The 25,342-nt window shown below is 39.3% G+C and overlaps 1 protein-coding gene across 1 annotated transcript in view; it reads left to right on the top strand.

The window, feature by feature from the left end:
- The window catches only part of pde11a (phosphodiesterase 11a), a 48,575-nt gene that overhangs the window by 7,836 nt on the left and 15,397 nt on the right, over nt 1–25,342 (top strand). Inside the window, exons 3-14 of the mRNA XM_058082155.2 lie at nt 4,108–4,197; nt 5,560–5,700; nt 5,811–5,875; nt 7,733–7,865; nt 8,996–9,071; nt 12,636–12,703; nt 12,788–12,880; nt 14,583–14,633; nt 18,714–18,860; nt 18,946–19,053; nt 21,113–21,222; nt 23,063–23,153. Of these exons, the coding sequence (XP_057938138.2) occupies nt 4,108–4,197; nt 5,560–5,700; nt 5,811–5,875; nt 7,733–7,865; nt 8,996–9,071; nt 12,636–12,703; nt 12,788–12,880; nt 14,583–14,633; nt 18,714–18,860; nt 18,946–19,053; nt 21,113–21,222; nt 23,063–23,153 (1,173 nt within the window). The remainder of the gene's footprint in view (nt 1–4,107; nt 4,198–5,559; nt 5,701–5,810; nt 5,876–7,732; nt 7,866–8,995; nt 9,072–12,635; nt 12,704–12,787; nt 12,881–14,582; nt 14,634–18,713; nt 18,861–18,945; nt 19,054–21,112; nt 21,223–23,062; nt 23,154–25,342) is intronic.

The raw sequence follows: 25,342 nt of genomic DNA, 5'->3' as shown, positions 1-25,342 counted from the left end.
AGCATGTACATATATAAGCTTAAAATAAAAAAAAATACTTTTTTCCATAATGCATTGCGACTGAGCAACGCATTCATTTGTACAGGGGCACTGCAATGACGTCAGCCTCCCTTTGGGCTCCTCTGGCTCCCTCTGTTGGACAGAGGCAGCACTGCAGCACCATCCATCCATCCATTAATTTTCAATGCCGCTGATCCTCCAATGAAATGCTCTGCTCAGACAAAATGCATTATGGGAAAACATTTAAAAAGTTTTTTAATGTAATTTAATCGTAATCTTGTATTGGTACATGTTTGTATATTATTATTAGGTAATATTAGGTACCTGTAATATTTGTTATCATAGTCATTTTTTCATGTAAATTGAGGCAGCAAAAGCAGTATCGGCAGTATCACAGGTATCGGCGACAAATATCGGCACAAGCAAAATCGGTCACCGGCTAAGGGTGATGGAAAAAAATCGGTATCCATATCGGTCGATCCCTAGTGAGTTTAATGTTATTTGTAAGATGACTGTTATATTACGTAATAACCTCCTGCAATTTCCAATGGGTTGACAAGCTCCTTGTAAGTTTTTTAATTGCTCGTTATTGGCTCCTGTCAATTAAAGTGCTGCCAGGTCTTCACAGATGCCTTTTTATGAATGCATGCCACTGCCTTGACTTAGTATTACATATAATTGTATTATATTTTAATAGTAGTAGTATGGTCCAGGTAAAAAGCTCAGATTCTGCAAATGTAAGAAACAGTGACCAGGCTGCCTCAAGGTTTCTGTCAATGACAGCAGTGAGGATGAAGTGGAAAGGCTGCTGTTGACACCAGATGAATTTGGATCAAGTGGACTATTTTCAGACAGAAAGGAGTAGCCTGCTTTTAAAAGTAAGTTGCTCTTTATTGCACTGTTGTTGCAAATGGTCACCAACGACTGAATTATCAGTCGTACTCGTTCTCTGCGTCAGAGCTACGCTCCCGACGAGCGAGCGTGTATTACTTTGTACGTTGTACAGAAGTAGGCACCGGCTGCATGAAAAATTAATGCCACCTTCAAATGAAGCTGCTGATGCAAAGTGCGTTTGCAAAACAACCTTCCAGAGAATGATTTTTGGTTTGACAACAATGTGCAATGCTCAGAGCTCAGTGAAAGCAACCCGGTAGTTTGCATTCATAAAATAGAGCACAAAGAAATGAAGAGCATAAGTCTTGTCATTTCTCGCAGCATTGCTCATAGAAAGCAGCAGCTGCGGACCACAGAGGCATTGTCGGAGGGTTAAGCATCAGTCTCGTAGGAGCTGGCCTTTGTTAATAAACCACTCTTTTACTACTGGTCACTCCGCAGGTCTCTAGGCAAAAACCTCTGTTTGTAATGCAAGCTTGTGTATAATGGCCTGCCTGGCAGAATGTAATTAGCAAGAGCGCTGCTTTTCTTACATTTGCCTGTTAGTAGCACAGACAGATCCATAGCCAGATCCCAAAAGTCCTGTGCGCTAATGAATCTTCCTCTGCCTCGGCCTATTGATGACTGCTGCCTTTCCGGTAGATCATTATTAGAGAATTCCAGAGGACAGCTGAAATAGCGTTATGGATCAGCTTATTGCTCAGCATCACTTGGCCTCTGGATGCTGGAGAAGAAAAATCTCATCCGGGCGCTTGATTGCGTAACATGACTGAATGTTGGTATCTAGTGTAAGTCAATGAGGAAATGTTGTTCATTCAGTAATTCTATTTGTACCTTACTTAATGGTGTTAATATGAACATAACAAAAGGAGTCATGTACCAGTTGTCAATATTCTACAGTAAAGTCTCGTTATATCGATATTCTCGGGAGTCGGAAAAAATACCGATATAACCGAACTATCCATATATCCGATCCTGCGCCGAACTGCATTAAAAGTGGGCAATAATGCACTCGACATTGTTCTATAGTATAGAACAATGTCGAGCAGCTTAAATCAATCTTTGCTTAAGGATTTCAATACCAAAAAAGAACACGGCGAACGGCTGCTTCCAGTCAACTTTATTTTTCACACTTCCACCACCAGCGCACAGCACACACACCGATTCCCGCACTTCCTGGTTCACAGGTCATGCTCAACCCGCCCCACATAGCTGGCCAAACACATGCCTGTATAGAATCTATAGATTGATTTAAGCTGCTTTTGTATCGATATAAGCAGACCAAATTGGCTGGCGGGAGATGAAAAGGGCATCGTAGTAACCGGATTATCATCATAACCGGGTATCGTACTAACGGAACTAATTATATCATAAAAGACTAGAAATTTGCCGGGAAATGAAAATAGTATCGTAATAAGTAGTAATTCGTTATAACCGATATCAATATAACAAGACTTTACTGTACCTATATGCTACCTACTTAAAATAGTTCCCTAATTCTATATCCCAAATAGGGGTGTTCTGTATTTCAGTCATAATTTATGAAGGAAGAATGTTCCAATTATTTGTTGTTAAGATAAGATAAAATAAGATATGCCTTTATTCGTCCCTCAGTGGGGAAATTTGAATTGCACAGCAGCAAGAGTACAGAATCAGTTAAGCAGTACAAAATACACAATGTAGAAAAATAAACAATATAAACTACCCAAGTATTAACAAAATCAACAGTTTTATATACAGTACAGTATGTAGATAATATGAAACGAGATGAGATATATACACTGTTATAGTTATAAACTCACTGCATGGGCATATTCTTGGTTTGCATTGACACTCTTTGGGCTATTAATGTAGTAATATTTTTATTGTGGATGAACAACGGTACCTCAGATTTCCTTATTTATCCGAGCGAACCGTGTGTTAAAAATATGTATTTTTTCCCCATTAGTTTCTCATTTGCTTATTTTTGTCCTGACCTGCTGATTTCTTTCATGTTATGGGGGTCCCAGGTAAGACCACATTGGCATTATGGTGATTTCCACCTGCACTATTATTATTATTAAGCACCTCTTTGTGCCAACTCTCGTGCGTGCTTGCATATTGAAGTGTATTATGAATCAAGCACGGCCAGGAAGGAAGAAATACAATTTGATTACATTATTTATGTATAGACTGCATTTATGTTACCAGCCCAGGGCACGGAAAATCAGACTCTTCAGTCAAATGGTAAAATGTCAGTTGAGCAGATGGAATTTATTTGTCCCAACAAGTAATGGCGTCATGAAAGGCGCCGACTTTGTGTGTAAATACACATGAAAAAGAAAATTACATAATACTTTTTTTTTTTTTACTTTTCAGTAGAAGAAATTCAGTAGAAGAGCTGAATAAAATAATTATACAGGCATGGTCATTGACGCCCACATTGTTTCCCACAGGACGTAACTGGATTTAATTATCATAATGCTAATGTAATTACTGTATCTTAATTCATGCATTTGCTTGCAGTTATTACTGTTATATCCGTATATGCTTGGTATAATACAACTCACTCATGCAGTATCACTGGGAGCTCTGCATAATGGTCATTTACGTGGGATGGGAAGCATCCATTCATCCGTCCAGTCATTCATTTTCTATACCAGTTGTGCTCACTATGGTGGCGGCCTGTGCTGTAGCCTATCCCAGCTGACTTTGGATGAGAGGCGGGTACACTCTGGATTGATGACGGTTAACAAAAGTGTTTAAAACCCTCCTGTTATAGAAAGTGCTTTAATGTAGTAGTCTTACTTACGAAAGGTGGAAATGTCATGAAAAAACACTGCAGCTGGGGTTAACAGAAAGGTTCATTTATAATGTAATTTTCTCCTTTTGGGGGTCCCTAAACCCCCAAATCAAACAAAAATGAAATATTTTGGTGATCATGACATTGCAATGATTCACTGTATCCATGAGTGAGGTGGCAGATTTGATAATACCAGAGGGACAAGCACCGAACCTTGTGGTACACCTCTCACTGTTGCTTGGTAAAGAGATACTAGTCAAGCCAGTGGAGAGCTGTTTCAATAAGATCATTTGTCTGTTTGAGGAGCATTGCTTGGAGATCAGGAGATGGACTTTATTAAATGCAAGTAATTTGGTGCCATCTGGCATTTAACATGACTGATGCCGACGATGATGGATGGATAAGAGAAGTTTATATATTTGTGTGCGCAGGTGCTGCAGATGTACCTGCCCTTCTGTGGCATTGCAATCTCCAATGCCCAACTCTTTGCTGCTTCAAGGAAGGAGTATGACAGGAGTCGGGTAAGTATCACCAAGATGATGACCCCGCTTTCCATCATTTGCATCAGCATCACTAACCCCGCACTGATGCATACATTGATCATATGTATCCAACTTAAAAACGTTTGTTACCTTTCTAAAGGAGTCAGATAACGTAAGAGTGCATAGTGGTCTGCTTTCTGACTGCAACACTTATTTAATCACCGGCACAGGAATTTCATCCCAACAGAAGCCAAACGCAGCCAGAGGTGTCATGGGAGAGTACTGCTTTTGATCCCAGGGTGTCCACATAGTTTTCAGGATCCCTACTGGTTCTCACTGGGGGGTAGCATTGAAAGAGGAAGTCTGAACTCGGGCTGGGAGATTTTATGATCATGATCGGTGAACACGGTATTTTTCATATTGAATACAGTGATCAGATGGTAGCATATACACATGATCAAAATGTTAGGACCAGCTGAAAAATTGCAAGAATTTACAATTTGCATCATTTCCTCTAAGGGAGGTTGTAAGTAGAGCTGAAAAATGGAAAAAAAGAAGAAATGGGAGTAGCTGATCAAAAGTTTAAACCCCAAACCCCCTAAAATACAAAATAATGCTGATAACGACTCAGTAATGTGTAGCTGTGGTTTGGGCGTGAGTGTTTCCAGGAGGTCCAAGGGCTGCACGGTGGATGAGTGGTTAGCACGCAGGCCTCACAGCTCGGAGACCTGAGTTCAATTCCACCCTCGGCCATCTCTGTGTGAAATTTGCATGTTCTCCCCGTGCACCCACATTCCAAAAACCATGCTAGGTTAATTGGCGACTCCAAATTGTACATAGCTATGAATGTGAGTGTGAATGGTTGTTTGTCTATACGTGCCCTGTGATTGGCTGGCGACCAGTGTACCCCGCCTCTGGCCCGAAGACAACTAGGATAGGCTCGAGCAAATGAATGAATGAAAGCTTACTCCAATTTTTTCTTTTTGCATTTTAAAGCTCTTCTTAGTTCTAAATGTTTAAATTGTTATTTTGATATGTAAGTGACACCTGACAGGAAATCGCAGCACCACCCAAACTACGAAAACGGTGAGAGTGATACTTTGGAAAATACAGTACCTTATAAGATAACGTGTGATCATTATGAGAACACCGTTCTGTGAGAGAGAAATGATTTTGTGCCTCGTATCAGATTGGGTCGGCCCTGTCATACATAAAGGGCCTTATTTGCTTAGACTGACTCACGTTCCATTGTTCTAGAGGTTTGTAGTTCGAGAATAATGATATCACGCTGCAACGGCTGAACAAAGCAAAGCGTCTTTATTGAGGAATGTTTACCGTGCAAGATGCCGAAAGCTGGGAGTGCTTGGGAGTTACGCCCGTGCTGTCTTTGTTGATGCTCAGGCGCTCCTGGAGGTTGTCAACGACCTGTTTGAAGAACAGACTGACCTGGAGAAAATAGTCAGGAAGATTATGCACCGTGCTCAAACATTACTAAAGTGCGAGCGCTGCTCTGTTCAGTTGCTCGAGGACATTGAGTCACCGGTATGTTTTTTTTTTTCTGAATTTCAGCACTCCATCCTTTGATTTTATCACTAAATTGTAAGAGCACATTTAAAGGAAATACTGTTTTTTTTTCTATTTGGATGTTTCAGGTGGTGAAGTTCACTAAATCTTTTGAGTTATTGTCACCTAAGTGCAGCGCTGACACCGAAACGAGGTAGGTATGCCATTTTGTTTAAGATTGACTCTTGCGCTCGTTGTCCGTGCCCTCACAGAAAGACCCTCTGGGTTGCATGTGGCCAAATGGAAAGCATCTCGTTTTGCCTTTCATTTGCTGTCTTTTCAGCTTAGTAACCTTTTCTCTCCCTGTCGCATTTGGCGTCGAAACCTGTGAAGCTTTCATCAAGGACAAAAAGCAAGCAGACTGAAAGTAAAATCCACTCCTCTGCTATGGGGGTACTGAATAACGTGCATACCATGTGGCTTTAATTTCATTTGGAGAAGTCTATCCATTGCCAGGCATGATAGTTTTGTTGTTACAATGTATTGATGTGCATTAGCCACATTTTTATTGTCACTGTTGTGCTCAAAAAAAATCATAGTTGAAGAATCAATTCATATGCAGTAAAGTCTCGTTATATCGATATTCTCGGGAGTCGGAAAAAATACCGATATAACCGGACTATCCATATATCCGATCCTGCGCCGAACTGCATTAAAAGTGGGCAATAATGCACTCGACATTGTTCTATAGTATAGAACAATGCAATGCAAATTTAAGCTCATGTTTACCTAAATTACCGTAAATTCCGGACTATAAGCCGCTACTTTTTTCCCCAAACTTTCAACCCTGCGGCTTATTCAGTGATGCGGCCAATTTATGTAATTTTTCTAACGGCCGCCAGGGGCTCTCAAGTAGAAAAGGTAAGATTAAGATTAAGGAAAATATGCGTCGAGGAAGACTGCAACTTCTTGTCTTGTGCATAAATTAAATTAGCGGAGGGCTCTAATAATGGAATAGCATTGGAAAGGTGACTATAGGGGTGTTATTTCATGTACGGAGGGCTCTAATAATGGAATAGCGGTGGAAAGGTGACTATAGGGGTGTTATTTCATGTACGGAGGGCTCTAATAATGGAATAGCATTGGAAAGGTGACTATAGGGGTGTTATTTCATGTACGGAGGGCTCTAATAATGGAATAGCATTGGAAAGGTGACTATAGCGGTGTTATTTCATGTACGGAGGGCTCTAATAATGGAATAGCGGTGGAAAGGTGACTATAGGGGTGTTATTTCATATATGGAGGGCTCTAATAATGGAATAGCGGTGTAAAGGTGACTATAGGGGTGTTATTTCATGTATGGAGGGCTCTAATAATGGAATAGCATTGGAAAGGTGACTATAGGGGTGTTATTTCATGTACGGAGGGCTCTAATAATGGAATAGCATTGGAAAGGTGACTATAGCGGTGTTATTTCATGTACGGAGGGCTCTAATAATGGAATAGCGGTGGAAAGGTGACTATAGGGGTGTTATTTCATGTATGGAGGGCTCTAATAATGGTAAAAGCCGTACTTAGAAGGTAGTAAACAGGTTTTTTTTTGCTTTAACTCCAAATATATTCCATTTATAAATAAGGCATCCCACTTTGCAGAAATTCGCTCATGACAGCCGTGCAGGTCTGGAAGCAACAAATGCGAGGGCCCGTGTGTAAGATAAATGTGTCTAATCTAGAGGGTATATTTTCTTCAGACAGAGAGAACCACACAGAACATTAACTGTGTCGCTGTTAAAGGGGGGGAAGCCAGCAGGGGAGGTGTGCACTGTTTTTTTTTGTGGCAGGGTGTGGGGGCGTTTGGCAACCAGGAAGATGATCACACACTCAACTTTTCATTACTTTCTACGCTGCAGGAGAAGATTTATGATATCAACTGCATGGAAGGTTCATTAAATGCATCGTAGAGGGATGACACAAATCAGCAGACAGTATGGCTTTGCCATGTTGCAGATACTCATGTGGAAATAAATATAGTATAAATAAATATCTTATAGTCTTTATGTTCTACCCCTAGTTTCAAGGACAGTATGGAAAAGTCTTCGTACTCGGATTGGCTCATCAACAACAGCATTGCTGAGCTGGTCGCGTCCACGGGTCTTCCTGTAAACATCAGCGATGCATACCAGGACCCTCGCTTTGATGCTGAGGTAACCAAACTGTTATCATGTTGGGAGAATGTATCATGTTATCATTTGCTGGGAGAAATTCCATTCCTATGATGAATATTTGAGTCTGAACTCATACCCAAATTAAGCCTAGGTCACATGACCGGTCGTCCGTACGACCAACGTGTGTTTTGCAAACTCCTATGTGTGTCGTGCATAATTATGTGGCCCGATATCAGCATAAAAATGAGATATCGGTATCAGATTTTCCCCCCAATCATTCATTCATTCATTCATTTACTATTGCTTATCCTCACGAGGGTCGTGGGGGTGCTGGAGCCTATCCCACAGGCGGGATACACCCTGACTGTCATCATACAATCACAAGGCACATATAGACAAACAACCATTCACACTCACATTCATACCTATGGACAATTAATATGGAGTCGCCAATTAACCTCGATTAATTCTAAAAACATGCTAACTTAATTGTCGACTGCAAATTGTCCATAGGTATGAATGTGAGTGTGAATGGTTGTTTGTCCATATGTGCCCTGTGATTGGCTGGCCACCAGTCCAGGTTGTAGCCCGCCTGGCAGTTTCACGTTTTTTAAGCATTATTTTCTCCATGCATTTTGGATCAACATTTGCAATAAAAGTGTTGGTTATCTATATTTGTGGTACCACTGTCTGTTTTGCTTAAGTTGTCATTACTAATTAGCCACAAAGGAATAATTGACCAAAGTCATGAGTTACCCAGAAGAATAAGCATGGGCATTATCACCTCCGCTAATGGCAAAAGCATGAAGCAGGAAATGAAGTTAAACACAGGAAGTGAAGGCACGGGATTAAATAAGCTCTACTTCTTCCTCCTCCTTCTCAGACCTATATCAAATAGATGTGCCTTACAGGTTGCTCTGCTGCATGAGCTCTTTATAGCTCCACATACCATCAGAGGGGGTGCACGATGCATAATTAATAACCCAGCGGAGAAAACACAATTTATGAACACTTTAATATTAAACAGGTGTGTCAAATGTTTCTTCTGGAACTTCTGAGGTCTCATTACTTGAAGTATAATGCTGAGTACATAGACTGTATGTAAATATGTACCCGATGCAGATGGATGCTAATTCTTGTTATTTATGTGTTCACTATAATTTTTCTAGGCGGACCAGTTCTCAGACTTCCACATTCGCTCAGTGCTTTGTGTTCCGATATGGAACAGCAATCATCAAATTATTGGTAAGTTAAGCAATAAATTACATTTTTCATGTGAAGAGTAATTATGGGGACTAATTGAAGATTGACAAGTTATCATTTTGCACTGAAAAAGTGATGTGCTTCAAGTCACGATTATACAGCTCATTAACGTGCACTAATTGGACAAAGTTACAAGAATGTCTGAATGGGAGAAATGAAGTTGGTTCCTCACCCAAGCCATTAAGAGCTTCCACTATTAGAAGATGTCTGCAGTTTATACACATTAAAAACAAACACAAAGATCCTCTATATCAGGGGTCCTCAACCATCGGTCCGTGGACGAGGCCGAACCAGGCATTGGAAAAAAAAATAACGATATAACAGCATGATTATGTTGTTTGTTGCAAGCGGTGAGCCGTCCCACTTTGTTCAATGGTCCTTGAACGCACCGTCTAACTTTCTCCCATACTGCACAGATAAGCTACTTGACCTTGCTATTTTCATCTAAAATGTATAGTCAAATATTCTTTAACATTGCTGTTTTTAAGGATCCGCTGCAAAAAAATACACTAGTCAAAGATCCTCGATATGACAGTGTCACTCTGCTGTTTTTAAGGATCTGCTGCAAAAAATACACTAGTCAAAGATCCTCGATATGACAGTGCCACTCTGCTGTTTTTAAGGATCTGCTGCAAAAAAAAACACTAGTCAAAGATCCTCGATATGACAGTGCCACTCTGCTGTTTTTAAGAATCCGCTGCAAAAAACACACTAGTCAAAGATCCTCGATATGACAGTGCCACTCTGCTGTTTTTAAGAATCCGCTGCAAAAAACACACTAGTCAAAGATCCTCGATATGACAGTGCCACTCTGCTGTTTTTAAGGATCCGCTGCAAAAAAAACACTAGTCAAAGATCCTCGATATGACAATGCCACTCTGCTGTTTTTAAGAATCCGCTGCAAAAAACACACTAGTCAAAGATCCTCGATATGACAGTGCCACTCTGCTGTTTTTAAGGATCCGCTGCAAAAAAACAAACACTAGTCAAAGATCCTCGATATGACAATGCCACTTTTCTGTTTTTAAGGGCCTACTACAGAAATGCTTGTCAAAGATCCTCTGTATGACAGGCCTGCAAAAAAATTCCCCAGTCAAAGATCCTCTACTGTATACAGCACTTTTCTGTTGTTAAGGACCCATTGCAAAAAAATAACATAGTCAAAGATTCTCTGTATGACAGGACTACGCTGCTGTTTTTAAGGATCCGCTGCAAAAATGCTAGTCATAGATCCTCTATATGACAGGAGCTCTCACCAGGATTACAAGTGTGTTACTCGAACTGTGCGTATGCATGACATAAATAAACCCTATGGCTCCGAGGTTGTGGTTTTGTAATGAGATCCATAACTTGGTGTTCCCTCATTGTGCGCCTCGTGTTTGTGAATCAGCCGCGGGCCAGAACCACACGCTGACACCGCTATCAGTCATTGATCCTCACTCTCTCCTCGTGCGGCTGGTGGATATTTCCGCCAGGAGCAAGGATAGGCGTCTCTGTCCGTTGAGATCTGGTTCTTTTCATTGCGTGAGAAGCGATCAGCATATTTGTAGCAGATGGCCACCTTAGACGTGTGTTTAAATGTGTGAGCTCGCATTTGTGTTGCGTAGGTGTTAATGTATTTGTCAGGGACAGGCAACAGGAGAGAAAGAAGAGAAGGAATGAGTGGGGAAAAAAAAGTGCAGTGTGTGGGTGGCACCTGAGGACTGGAAGTGAAAAACCATCGCACAAACAAAGCAGCGGAAGATGAATATCTCAAGTCAAGGTTCCATTCCATTCACAAATGGATGTTTTTGTGGTGTCTGCCATAACGACAGCTCATTCAGTGAAACCTCACTGAATGGAGCCGTGACTCCAACTGCAAAGCTGGTGTTCAATGTTACACCAAACGAGGACGGCTTGTTGCAGCACTTCCTGCCGGCTGAAACTTGCTGTTAATAAACCCGGAATGGTCTGAGTTTGAATCACAGATGCTCAATATTGGCTTTCCTACCAATATCCCATATACTGATACTGTCCATCACCTCATTGCCAGTACCGATATTGGTCAAAGATCCTCTAAATGAACAAATACTCTAAATTGTTTTTAAGGCCCTGCTAATCAAAGATCTTCTATAATACAGTAGCCGTGTTTTTTTAAAATACCATCGTCAAAGAGCCTCAGACTGCAAAAATTCTAGTCAAAGATCCTCAATGTTACAGGAGCACTGATGTTTTTAACGACAAACTGCTTAAAATACATGTCAAAAATCCTCCATATGATAGGAAAGCTCTGCTGGTTTTTTTTTTAGGACTTATTGTAAAAATCCTTGTCCAAGAGCCTCTATATGACAGGACTGCTGACATTTTCAAGGACCCACTGCAAAAACTGCTTGTCAAAGATCCCATACTATATGACAGGAGTGCTCTGCTGTTTTTACCGACCGACTGCAAAAATGCTAGTCAAAGATCCTCAATGTGACCGGAGCGCTGATGTTTTTAAGGACAGACTGCAAAAATGCTCGTCAAAGATCCTTTATATGACAGGAGTGCTCTGCTATTTTTACAGACCTACCAGAAAAACGCTAGTCAAAGATCCATAATGTTTTAAGGAAAGACTGCAAAAAAAACCTTGTCAAAGACCCTCTATAGGAAAGCTCTTTTGTTTTCAGGAGTTATTGAAAAAAATCAAATATAATCAAAACCCAATGTGACAGGAGCTCTGAGATTTTTAAGGACCAACTGCAAAAAATGCTTGTCAAAGATCCTCCGTGCTAACCACTAGACCGCCGTGCCGCCCCACTTTTTTGGACTGACTACATAAAACACTCATCAAAGATCCTCAATGTGATAGGAAAGCTCTATTATTTTTTAGGACCTACTGCAAAAACATTGGTCAAAGATCCTCTATATATCGAGACACGCTACTGTTTTTGGAAGGACCTACTGCAAAAAAAGCTAAACAAAGATTCAAAATTACAACTCAAAGAAAAACAATACCCTTGTCAAAGATCCTGTATATAAAAACAGCTCTCTCTTGGTTTTAAGGACCTACTGCAAAAAAAAAACAACAAAAAATGTGAGTGACTGATTCTCAATAAAACAGTTGTGTTCTGCTGTTTTTAGCATTTTTCTATAAAAATGCTGTCATAATGTCATAATGTATAAGGGCATAAAAATGGGTCGCTCACCCCTTTAGCTCAAATGGCACTCAGTAGAGCGTAAAGCCGCCCCCCTGATTCTCTTCGGCACCAAGGTCTTCCACTAACAGTCCTCTTTAATATAATCAATATCACACCCATAACAGCTCACGTTGCTGCTTGCAAACTGTTTTCCCCATTTGTCAGATGCACAGTGGCTGTCTTGGAAGACCGGTTTTGCCCATGAACACACGCGTAGTTATTGTTAGAACGCCTCCAAGCACTGATACACAGTGACTGTAAGGCTGAGAAAAGGGCTCACTCCGTCCATGTCATTGTTCTACAGAACAAAAGCGAGTGAGCTCTCGTACTGTCTGTCTGTTTACTTTATTATGTAATTCATTATTTTATTTTTTCATTCATTTCACAGGTGTGGCCCAAGTGTTGAACCGCCTCGACGGGAAACCTTTCGACGATGCAGACCAGCGTCTCTTTGAGGTATACTTTGCTCTCACCCGTGTATTTTTACTGACTTGGCTGGTGGAAATTGTTTCCATATTGCTGCATTTTTTTTTTTCATAGGCATTTGTGATCTTTTGTGGACTGGGCATCAACAACACCATCATGTACGACCAGGTGAAGAAGTCCTGGGCCAAGCAGTCTGTGGCTTTGGATGTAAGAACGCCGTGATTATAAGAATTGCGTAATTACAGTTAAGCCCCAAATTGTTCATATTGTATAATCTGGACTTTGTAATACCAAAATCTATGTCTACAACGATTCACACCATTCATGAGGGCATAATTAGATTATTCTAAAACATACTAGACTTCTACTACCTGCAGCTACTAGCAATACAGTGGAACCTCGGCTTTCTGGAATGGATTAATCGGATTAATTGGACATGATTTCTTATGGGAAAAATGAGTCAGTTAAGGTAGCACTGTACATATAAAAGCAGTCTGATAACTATAAAACATGAATGGTGCAATTTTCTTCAAATTGTCCTTTTTTTATGAAGATTTTTTTTTATCAAAATCAAAATGGCAAATAACTCCGGTTTCCTCCCCCATTCCAAAAACATGCTAGGTTAATTGGCCACTCCAAATTGTCAATAGGTATGAATGTGAGTGTGAATGGTTGTTTGTCTATATGTGCCATGTGATTGGCTGGCGACCAGTCCAGGGTGTACCCCGCCTCTCGCCCGAAGACAGCTGGGATAGGCTCCAGCACCCCCCCAGTAAAAGCAGTAGAAAATGAATGAATGAATGAAAATGGCAAATACATTGGTACTTTGTATTTGTTATTAATCCAAATCATACCAAAGTAAAATATTTTTTTCTCATAAAAATTAATCCAATTAACCCATTCCAGACACTCAAACGGATGAACAAAATTATTCATTCATTCATTCATTTTCTACTGCTTTTTCCTCACGAGGGTTGCGGGGGTGCTCGAGCCTATCCCAGCTGTCTTTGGGTGAGAGGCGGGGTACACCCTGGACTGGTCGGCAACAAAATTATTGACTTTATTATTATTATTATTGTATGATTACCCAACATGTACGAGTACAGAGGCAAAATTTTGGCTCGATTTTTTTGTCAAAATCCTGCTCATATCAGATGTGGGGTGTTCGAAAACCGAGATTTGGCTGTATTGTTCATTAATATTTATAACACAACAGAAGATAACAACCCAAAAAATAATCTTTCACTTTAAGTCAACGTCTATCCGAGGTATGAATAATTTTGTCTTAACTGTGAGATAATGTTAATGTTGAAAGTGTCCAAGTAAGCACCGTTAAATAATAACATTACGAGGAAAGTTTTGTTGTTTTCAATAAAAACCTGGGACAAAGGTTTATCGACAATCGAAGATCTGCCACTTTGGTGACCCCGACGTGAGCCAGTTGAAACAAACACGCAGTAGTTGGATGCAGCAAAACAGTGTCATGTCACCATCATATTGTTTGCTTGGACGACAACAGGAAGTTGTATAGGGATCATCCAATCAGCACCTTTTCATTTACAGGGGGCACGGCGAAATAATGCATTATGAAGTGATCCGACGATTAAAATCATATGCAAGTGCATCACTTCTGGCAGCGTTGAATAGCAATTTGTGATCAAATATGCAACTGCAGTTTTGTGCAAGGTATTTCTCAGGAGGAATAACAATGGGATTAGGGTTGACGTCGCTACTCACTCGGAGGCGAGCGGAAACTTTGCCAGATGCTGTCAACTAAAGCGCCGTCATTGTAATGTGCCGTGTAGTCTGTCATGGCCGATACCTTCGACGCATCTTCTCTGTGACTCACTGCGTATTTTAATGATTTAAAAAAAACAGTTCGAGTGACACAGGTGTCATTATTTTTCAGGTTCTCTCATACCATGCTACTTGCTCCAAGACTGAAGTTGACAAATTCAAGGTAAATGATTTTATTGTATTGTATCTATTAGTATTGTCATCATAATTCATGTGTGTTTTATTGCATGTTCCGCAAGCCAAGTATGGAGAGGCATATTCAGTATTTTTATATTCATACTCACCTGCAGAACTTGGTTTAGTTGTCTCTCTTGCGCTCAGGTGAATGATGAAAAAGATGGCAGGACCGTGAAAACAGGAGGAGCATGGGCTCTCAGGAAGACCATTATATTTTTCAGGAAAATGATAGAGACGCATACAGAAACTCATTAGGGTTCCTTGGCCATTTTTTGTTCTCATTAAAAATCGCATAGATACTTATGAAAAACTGGCATACTTTTCGTACTCGTTTTGGAAATCTCATGATAATTTCGCTGCAGATTTGTCTCGTTTTGCAGGATGTTATCTTAAGCCCGCATAAATTAAATAAAAAATTAAAGGATTTTCCATTAGCGTTTATCAATTATATGAATGGAATGTAAACGTTAAATTTTTTTTAAATGAAATTCAGTAAGCTTTTTGTTGGATTTAAACACAAACATCTTCAATATGAACAACATTTTAAAGAGGGATGACCGATATTATTGGTCGATATTATATATGATATAAAATGACGTCATGCTCCACAAAGCTACAATTGTAAATATAAAGCATTCCAATGGGGAGGAAGGCATCTGTCTTTTAATATGTGTAATGAAATATCACAACTCAAGAAGAATCACTCAGAGTTCACATGCACGGTGGTCGAGTGGTTAGCGTGCAGACCTCACAGCTAGGAGACCCGAGTTCAATTCCACCCTCATGGGTATAGGTATGAATGTGAGTGTGAATGGTTGTTTGTCTGTACTATGACAGATCCTTCTTGAATTCAATAGTATGTCTTCCCCTTTTTGTGAAATTACTGGAACTCGCAACTTTCTTTGGCACCATGGTGGGTTATTTTTCAGTCACACTCAACAAGAACCGGGTATCTTGTTTGGACACTTGATTCCGTAGAATGATAAAGTAACAATCTGTAAGAAAAACAATATCCAGCATTTCTCATTTCAATATTAAAATTAAAACACACAAAAAGCATTGAATTGCATTGTTATTCAAGATTTCCCTAGTTATTGATTATATATAATAATAATATGACATGAGATGATACTCTCTCATTAACTTTGTACATCCGAGAAACAGACTTAGCATGCCAACATGTAAATGACAGAACTCGATAGACCCGTGCTCTCACTGCATTATTTGTAAAAATTAAAACTGAAAAGACATTTTACATTTTTAATTGGCTTGACATTTCTGAAATATGGATATGACCTCATTTCCTGCCCTTCCAAGTGAGGGATTTTCCCCTGTGACCATTATGGAAAAATAGGAACCCTGCTTTTTTTTTCTGTGTGGTTGTGTGATCTCTTCAGCACTGTGCTCTGCATGCCCCCCTACCCCCCCATCCCTTTCCTTCTTTCATAACTGCTCTACATATGGATCCTTATTGAGTGCGCTTGACTGTGCCAGTGCCAGTAAACAAACCTGGCTGGCATTTGCTGTACCCGCGAGCTGTGAATTAAGAGCGAGGTCATGAACGCTACACCTGAGTGCTGAGCATTTCGTAATGTGAGCTGCAGTTGTAATGCAGTCATAACATGCACTGTGTAGGGCAGGGGTCTCAAACACGCGGCCCGCGGGCCAAATGTGGCCCGCAGGACACTAGTTTGAGGCCCCCGCCTTGATATGAAATTTTAATGTTAGTGCGGCCCGCGCAAGTTTGATATGGATGCTGTATGGTATCATGTACCCAGAAAAAATTATTACATTTGATTAATGCTCATGTTAAAGGTTAAATAACTGTTAATAGTTATCCTCCCTATCCGTGTGGAAGTGGTAAATTTTTGGCTATTTAAGTTTAAAGGAAATAACTTGAAGGCTACCGTTTAGGTCGCTAGTTTGCGAGTTAGCATGTGTCTCAAGACCCTGCAGTTGCGCAATATGTTGTAAATAAAAAGAGTATAAATGTGACTATAGTCGTGTTTTGTCATGTCTACAGGGCTCTAATAATGCTTTGTTCATTTTAATCTGAAAAAAAATAATTTGTCTACCCACCAAATATATGTGGTTTCTTAAGTTTTTATTATTTGCCGTTTTATTATTATTATATTTATTTATTACTGATTTTCTTTATTCTTGATTTATTTCTTTTTCATCTTATTTTGTGTAGAAAAATAAAAATTAAGATATTTGAGAACAGTGGAATGTTTTATCAGAGCTTTTCTTGTAAAAAATCGGAACCAAAGCAAAGTTTATTAATTTTTCTGTTTTTAATAAATGCGTTTTTTTTTTGAAAACCTGATGCGGCCCAGTCTCACCCAGACCCTAGCTCCAGTGGCCCCCAAGTAAATTAAGTTTGAGACGCCTGGTGTAGGGATACTGCCGTATTTGTTATTAATTTGTTCCAAAAGAAATTGAGATAGTAATATAAATCTCATTAATATGTTTCAGACACACAAAAATATGAACCAAAATGCACAAAAACGAATTAGAAATGACAAATAAAGTGGATAAATGAACATGAAATCACTACCATCAATAGTATTCCTTCTCCTTTTCATGAAATTGCTGGAACTTGCAACTTTCTTTGGCTCCATGGCGGGTTATTTTTCAGTCACACTCAATTAAAAACTGCACGAACTTCAGCATTACGATTGATCAGCCTCAAAATCCCTTCATTGCACACTTTGTCAGTCTCTCCCTCTCTCACCAAAAGTAGCACCTTCTACACAGAAATTACGTTGTGTTCAGTAACCAAAACAGTATATGAAAAGTGAGGCGATATTTTGGCAAAATTGTTCTTTCAAGAAAACCGGGCGCATACGAAAACCGAGATTTGACTGTATGCGTAGTAGAACTTTACTTAAAGTATCATCATCTACAGTAATTATCAAACAGATAAGACAGCCGTTGTGCTCATTAGACCACACTTGACGATGGATACGTTTAATTGGGATCATTTATGTGAAATGTTTTTTTGCTTGACTAATGATGCCACATTTTTAGTTCTAATCAGCTGTGAAAGTAAACAAGGAAATCTTGTTTTAATACTCCCTCATTAATGTCAACCCTCTCGGAGTGAGCCCTCTCAGCATCCTCTGACCCTGCTTTGCCAGTAACAGTTAAAAATTCTGTTTTTCATATAGCGGGTAATATTATGAATTACTATTTTAAATGCCATTATCGTTATGGACAGTGAAACGTGATGTGTTATTATTCACTTATATTTGTTGTTAAGCATCTGGATGTCCTTTCAGTACTAGGATTCATTCATTCATTTTTTACCGCTTTTCCTCACGAGGGTCGCGGGGGGTGCTGGAGCCTATCCCAGCTGTCTTCGGGCGAGAGGCGGGGTACACCCTGGACTGGTCACCAGCCAATCACAGGGCCAGTACTAGGATTCAAGAAGCTAAATAGAGAGAGAATAGTGGTCGGAAAACACTGCCCCCTAGCTTTTCAGTAGAGAATTGCAAGTCATGATATCTTCCTTATTACTACAACGTTTGTCCAGTCTATTTTTAGAATGACTCCTATCAGTAGTAAATATAACTAATTACTTAGTAGTGTAATTTTTGGTTTATAAACTGCTTTTTTCATGCTTTGAACCCTTCAGATTATGCGGATAATGGAGGGTAGCTGGAGCCTGGAGCCTATCCCAGCTGCACATATAGACAAACAACCATTCACACTCACATTCATACCTATGGACAATTTGGAGTCGCCAATTAACCTAGCATGTTTTTGGAATACCCGGAGAAAACCCACGCATGCACGGGGAGAACATGCAACTCCACACAGAGATGGACGATGGTGGAATCATACTCCGGTTTCCTAGCTGTGTGGCTTGCGCGCTAACCACTCGACCACCGTGCAGCCCCTACTGAGTTTTTATTCCAGTAAAATACTAAATATCCCATGTTACTATGTGGACCCCTGAAGCTTACATATGTTTGGATGTACAAATATTTTTGTCTCTTTAAATTTAGTGGGTATGGCTCACCACTGCATTCTCCATTGTCCCTCTTGATGTTTCGTACTGCAGGCTGCAAACATCCCCCTTGTGTGCGAGCTGGGCATTGACAAGCTTTCCTTTGACGATTTCTCCCTGGATGTGGATGCCATGATAACCGCTGCTCTGAGGATGTTTATGGAGCTGGGAATGGTCCCCAAATTTAAGATTGACTACGAGGTGATGGCTTTCTTTATGTTGTTTCCTTTAAAAAAAAAATTCACGACTCCTTCCTTGGGCACTGAAATCCCCACTTATCCTGCAGACGCTGTGCAGATGGCTGCTGACTGTTAGGAAAAACTACCGGATGGTTTTGTACCACAATTGGAGACATGCCTTCAATGTGTGCCAGTGCATGTTTGCCATGCTCACGGTAAAGCGCACACACTGTAACCAATGTCGGTTTGACAAGAATTTGTTAAACGCTCGTATGGCGCAAGAATGGAAATAGGCGTAGTGGGCTATGTAAAATACATGCAATGCTGAAAAAGCCTAAAGAAAATATACATTATTTTTAAAGGCGTAATATTATGAGAAAAAAACAAAACAACAAAAAAGGTGTAATTTTCGGAGTTGTAAAATGCAACATATAATTTTAAAATTTTTAATTAATAATTAAAGTATGTAATATGTTATTTTATGATAATAAAGTCCAACTATTAGGTGTAAAGGTGTAATTTTCGGAGTGGTAAAATGCAACATATAATTTAAATTTTTTTAATTAATAATTAAAGTATGTAATATGTCATTTTATGATAATAAAGTCCAACTATTAGGAGAAAAAAGGCAAAAAAAATTCTAACAAGAAAAAAGTCATCTCATAAGGAAAATGAAATGCAGCACAGTTGAAATATTAAAGGAAGATTAGGCCCACGACACATTCTAAAAATATATATTTTTTCATAATCATCTATTTTTGGGGCACTTTGACAGTCTTACATTTCTTTTATGTCATAAATGGGTTTAAAATGGTCGAAAAGCAGCACTTTTCTACTATTTTTGTTGCATTATGCAAATCCTACTAAACTATCACAGGAACAGATCAGAAAGTGGAGACTTGTTGGTGCTGGATTTAAATGGAACAAAAACGTAATGAGTTCAACATCGATCACTTTTGGAAGTCAGCTGGTCGGTCAATTCATGAATAGTAATAGTCTATGAATATGTTATATACTGGATTTCAAACCTTGCTGTGAAACATCAGGGTCATTTGTCAGCCATTTCATTTTTTTATAGCGTTTTTGTACATTGAAAAAAATTTGGAGTGCCATTTACTTGAGAAAAGCTAGGTAACAAATTGCACGCACAATTCCTAAGTAACCTTTACTTGGGAAATATTCAAGTAAAATTTACTTCTCAGCAAGGATTATTTTTTAAATTAAAAATACTCTTTAACATTACTTGAGATTTACTGTCACAGACACAAAAGGTACTCTGTTTGCTAGTAAATTTTACTCAAAACTACCTTTGAATCTACTTAAAAATCCATATAAATATACTCACTTTTAACTACTTTTCCCTTACTTAATTTGGAGCAATTTATAAATAATATTTACATGAGATTTAAGCTACCACCTACACCGCTTTTCTAATATGATTGTGTTGTATTGTTGTAAGATGGCCTTCTTTGAATTAAATGAAATTATCCGAACACATCTTCTGCAAAGCATTCTTTCAAACCAGAACACCTTTACTACGTTTGTAGTAACGCTGTATTTACTTCCAGCAGTGATGAGTGCGGTTAGAAATACCATAGAAAACATTAAAAAAACATTTGAGATTTGTTTTACATTCACAATTATGCAAATAATTACAATTAAAAGACACGATAAAATGTGCTGAACTGTAACTTAACTTACAATAACAGTGAAATCGTTCATCAAAAGGAAGGACATAACGTTATAGTTAATATACAGACCTGATCTTAATCTTCATCAAAATCTTAAAACCAGTTGAGAAATAGCTAGAATTTGGATTGTTTGGATCTTAATGAGATTTTAAGTAGAGCAAGAAGGGGGGAATTTGACAAAAAATACACTTTCAAAAGTAATTTATTGAAAACAACAATTAAATTAAAATAAGCAGATAAAAAGTTTAATACTGTTGCTCAAAAAAATGACCAAAAACTCTCCAAACCAGGACAAAAATATGTCTTAATGAGTCAATAATGAGTAGCTCCATCGTTCTGGTTAATCACTTCAAAAATTGTGTTATTGGGAACATTGGTGGCTCCGATTTCGTTTTCTCTACAATACTGACTCACTCAGCACCTGACCTCCGGAAGTCATCCAAGTCCTATAAACGTGTGTCTTCCAGTCTATTGTTTGTTCTTCTTGTCGTCTGAGCGTTTTCCATTTTCATACAATAACTCGTTCGAATACGCTGTCAAGAAACGCTGAGTGTGCATGTTTGTTTTCTCATCTTCCAATCAGACGGCCGGCTTCCAGGAGACTCTGACAGAAGTGGAGATCTTAGCCCTCATCGTGGGTTGCGTGTGTCACGACTTGGACCACCGGGGCACCAACAACGCCTTCCAGGCGAAGTGAGTGTCGTCTATTTTTCCCTGCCAAGCTCTCGCAGCCTCCCACGCACTGTTTGTAATGTGTTGCCACCTGCGGCAGGCAGCAGATCGGCGAGAGTCTAGTGACAAGTTGTGTAAGACTTACATAAATGTCTGTTTGAAGAGGATATTTACATGAATGGGTGACATTTGTGTTTCTTTATCTTACCTATCGGAGACAGCAGTGCAGTAGTGAATTTGATACGGTTTACCCTCGTTTATAGCGGTTAGTTGGCTCCAGACACTACGGCAATTAATGAATTTCAAAGATATAGGATTCAATGTTAATAAATGGAATATTTTTATAGTTAGAATACAGACTAACCTGATTATCACTTAACATTATTCATTGTTTACACCACATTGCGCTACGCTTATGATGCCACTAGCTCGCCAATGAGGGTGCTAACAAGCAGGTGAGCTAACCAGTTAGCCTTCTAAACTTTTCATTCATTCATTTTCTATCGCGTGGGTTGCTGGAGCCTATCCCAGCTGTCTTCGGGCGAGAGGCGGGGTACACCCTGGACTGGTGGCCAGCCAATCACAGGGCACATATAGACAAACAACCATTCACACTCACATTCATACCTATGGACAATTTGGAGCATGTTTTTGGAATGTGGGAGGAAACCGGAGTACCCGGACAAAACCCACGCATGCACGGGGAGAACATGCAAACTCCACACAGAGATGGACGAGGGTGGAATTGAACCCTGGTCTCCTAGCTGTGAGGTCTGTGCGCTAACCACTTGACCGCCGTGCCGCCTTCTTCAAAACTTTCATTCATTTTCTACCGCTTTTTCCTCACGAGGGTCGCGGGGGTTGCTGGAGCCTATCCCAGCTGTCTTCGGGCGAGAGGCGGGGTACACCCTGGACTGGTGGCCAGCCAATCACAGGTCACATATAGACAAACAACCATTCACACTCACATTCATACCTGTGGACAATTTGGAGTCGCTAATTAACCTAGCATGTTTTTGGAAAGTGGGAGGAAACCGGACTACCCGGATAAAACCCATGCATGCACGGGGAGAACATGCAAACTCCACACAGAAATGGCCGAGGGTGGAATTGAACCCTGGTCTCCTAGCTGTGAGGTCTGCGCGCTAACCACACGTCCGCCGTGCCGCCTTCTTCTAAACTTAAGAAGCCAAAATGTCACCACTTCCACACGGAATGGGAGGAGTACTTTATTCACTCTGTCATGGACAGGCCATGGTTGACTTCATGCAGTGTTAAGGTAATGTAATGTAAGGTAATGTCTCAATGTTTTGTGTCATTACTGCTACCTATCTACCGACCACGTACCGTAGTACTTGTAATTCAGTATTTTTTCACTAATACTGCAGTAGACCATCATTAGATCATTAGATAAATCATTCATTCATTCATGAAGATTATATCATATAAAAAAGTAGCAAAAAGTAGCAAAATCGGTGGAAAAAAAGCAAAGACCAAAGCTCATACTAATAGTTTTTTATATTTCAAAGTAGAGATACAGTTTTTTTTAAGTATGTATAAATTCTTAGCATATCTACCGTATTGTTGTTTTACATTGAATCCTTTAATTTTTCACTATGCTACCCCTGCTCTAAATGATCCATAAGCGAGAATGTGAGAATTATTGATGCAGCCTTTGTATTGTGCAGGTGTACTCCAGTATATTTGGTGGCTGGTTGGAGTGATTTCATCTATAAATAGAAAATGAACAACATCATTTAGGTGCAGTTTGGCTGATGCGTCTCCAATGAATGTTGAATGTTGGATGCTGATGATCTTATAATGTGTGTGTTTGTGTGTCTTTTGAATATATTCCCGCCAGGACGGGCTCAGCTCTCTCTCTGCTTTATGGGACCTCAGCAACACTCGAGCACCACCACTTCAACCACGCCGTCATGATCCTGCAAAGCGAGGTACGCCATCTTTCTGGTCTTTTGTTGTTTTTGTTGTTTTGTCGTCTCTGCTGCAATGCAGCGCTCCAGATGTTCTGCTCCAGCTAATGACTTGCACATAGCTGCACTCGTGCAGCACAATGACCTGCACCTGGGGCCCATTCAAACTGCATCCATGGGTATGTCCCGAACCCTTTCTTCTAGGATGCACCGTTTGCTAGAGCTTAGTGTCCTCATTTGTTGGATTTTTTTTCCTTTGTGCTATGTCTCATAAACCATCAACAGTGGAACCTCTGGTTTTTGCTCTTAATTTGTCCCTGAAGGTCTGACAAAAACTGAAACCAGTTTTTCTTACAGGAATTAATGCAAGTCACATTATAGAGAAGTGACACACTCCTATAGAGAAGCAACACACAATAACCAGCACAGAAAACTTTCTAGATCTTCCAGAATTCAGATGTAAATATATTCCAACAGTATGTTTAAATGTATTCCACCCACAGCACGCTTCCAGGAACGCCCACTCTACAGTTGTTGGTCAACCTCCGGTATTGTGCCGCTTTAGGTCCCCTTTAAAACAACTTTTTGATATATTTTTGAAAAATGACAGCGTTTGACTATACTTACAAACAACCAGATCTTCTTTTTTCCCAACCTAATAATTAAAAATATTATCATAGTTTAAACAAATATTTATATTTAATAATAATTAATAATATAATATTTATAATACTATTTTTCCTTCTTATTCTCATAAAATTGTGACTGTGAATTAATTTGCCTTTATTTTTCTAAAAATATTATCTAAAAATACAGTTGATTTTTCCTAATTTCTGCTGTTTTTAAATATTTTTGATTTTGTAATTATTTCAATGTTCTTGTTTTTTTCTAGAAATTATGACTTTATTTCTCTTATAATATTTTGTTCTATTTTTTAAAATACTTTCCGTAACCTTATTTCTAAAAATTACAGCTTGTTTTGGTTTTGTTTATCATATTCAGACCTTTTCGAAAATGCCATACTTTTTCTATACTAATAATATTTTTCCTTTTTATTCTCATAAAATTTAAACTTTTTTCTGTGAATTATTTTTCATTTATTACCAATTATCAACTTCTAGAAATTTTGACTTTATTTCTGGAATATTTTGACTTTATTCCCAGAATCTTATAACATTTTTTAGAAAAAATACAACTTTATTTTTGTTTCTTATGATATAAGATACCTTTTGAAGTATTTATATTTTGCCTCATTTATATATATTTATTCTTTAAGATTTCAACTATATAATATAGTTTATTCTCATCAACTTTTTTGTTATTAGAATACACCTTTCTAGTTTCTACATTATTTTCATAAAATTAGAGCTGCCCTCATTTCTGTTGTTGTTTTAAATATCTATACTGTAAATTAAATATTTAATATTTCCCACTTTCATGCACAAATATGAGAGGAGTTCATTGTTCATTGCAAGGAAAACCTGCAGCGACTGAAATATGTGAAGCGAGTAAACAAATAGCTCACGCTGCCCTCCAATCAATGCAATTACCGAGGCGATAGATTTAGAGGTAATTGGTTGAGAGAGAGAGAGAGAGCGAGACATTTTAGCAGGTGACTGGGTTTTGGCGAAGATGTAATTAAAGACGTTTTGCGGGAGCAGCAGAGGCTTAGTCGCCGAGGTTGCGGCTGCTTCATTATCACGGTGCTGACAACACGCTAAGCTGACAAATGTTTGCTCGGAATATCATAATGGCTTCTCTTGATACTGCCGATGAGCTAGAGCTGTCCCATTAGCATATAAATGAGTAGTGTCGCTAATTCTAAGAGAAGACAAGGCTCAGGTTTCTATTGCGTCGTCGCTCCATCCCCATTGTGTGGTTTCCTTCACTCCCGTCTTTGCTTATTAGTGCCGCCCTTCCCTTCATTAGAACGTGACGACTTCTTTATGAATTTTGCTGCCATTTGCTGCTCGGTTGAAGTGATGACTGCAGTTGCAGACTTTGGAGAGAGTTGGAAAGTAAGCCAAGCAAATTAGACGGATGATGAGTGGAGCTTTTAACGTCGCTTCAGTCCAGCCTCAGTCTTGGCCTGGAAATATAAAGGTGTCCCTCTGAGCCGCAGGTGTCAAACTCCTATTATCATATTGTTTGATGTGGTCCGTGGAAGCCGAGAAATAATGATCATCAAAAAAGACACTCATTGTTCCTAT

This window comes from Doryrhamphus excisus, linkage group LG12 (genome assembly GCF_037039965.1).
Source record: "Doryrhamphus excisus strain RoL-2023G ecotype Guam linkage group LG12, RoL_Dexc_Guam_v1.1, whole genome shotgun sequence".
Lineage (NCBI taxonomy): Eukaryota > Metazoa > Chordata > Actinopteri > Syngnathiformes > Syngnathidae > Doryrhamphus > Doryrhamphus excisus.
The sequence above is the reverse complement of the archived record's forward strand: the minus strand, read 5'-3'. Positions and strand labels throughout refer to the sequence as shown.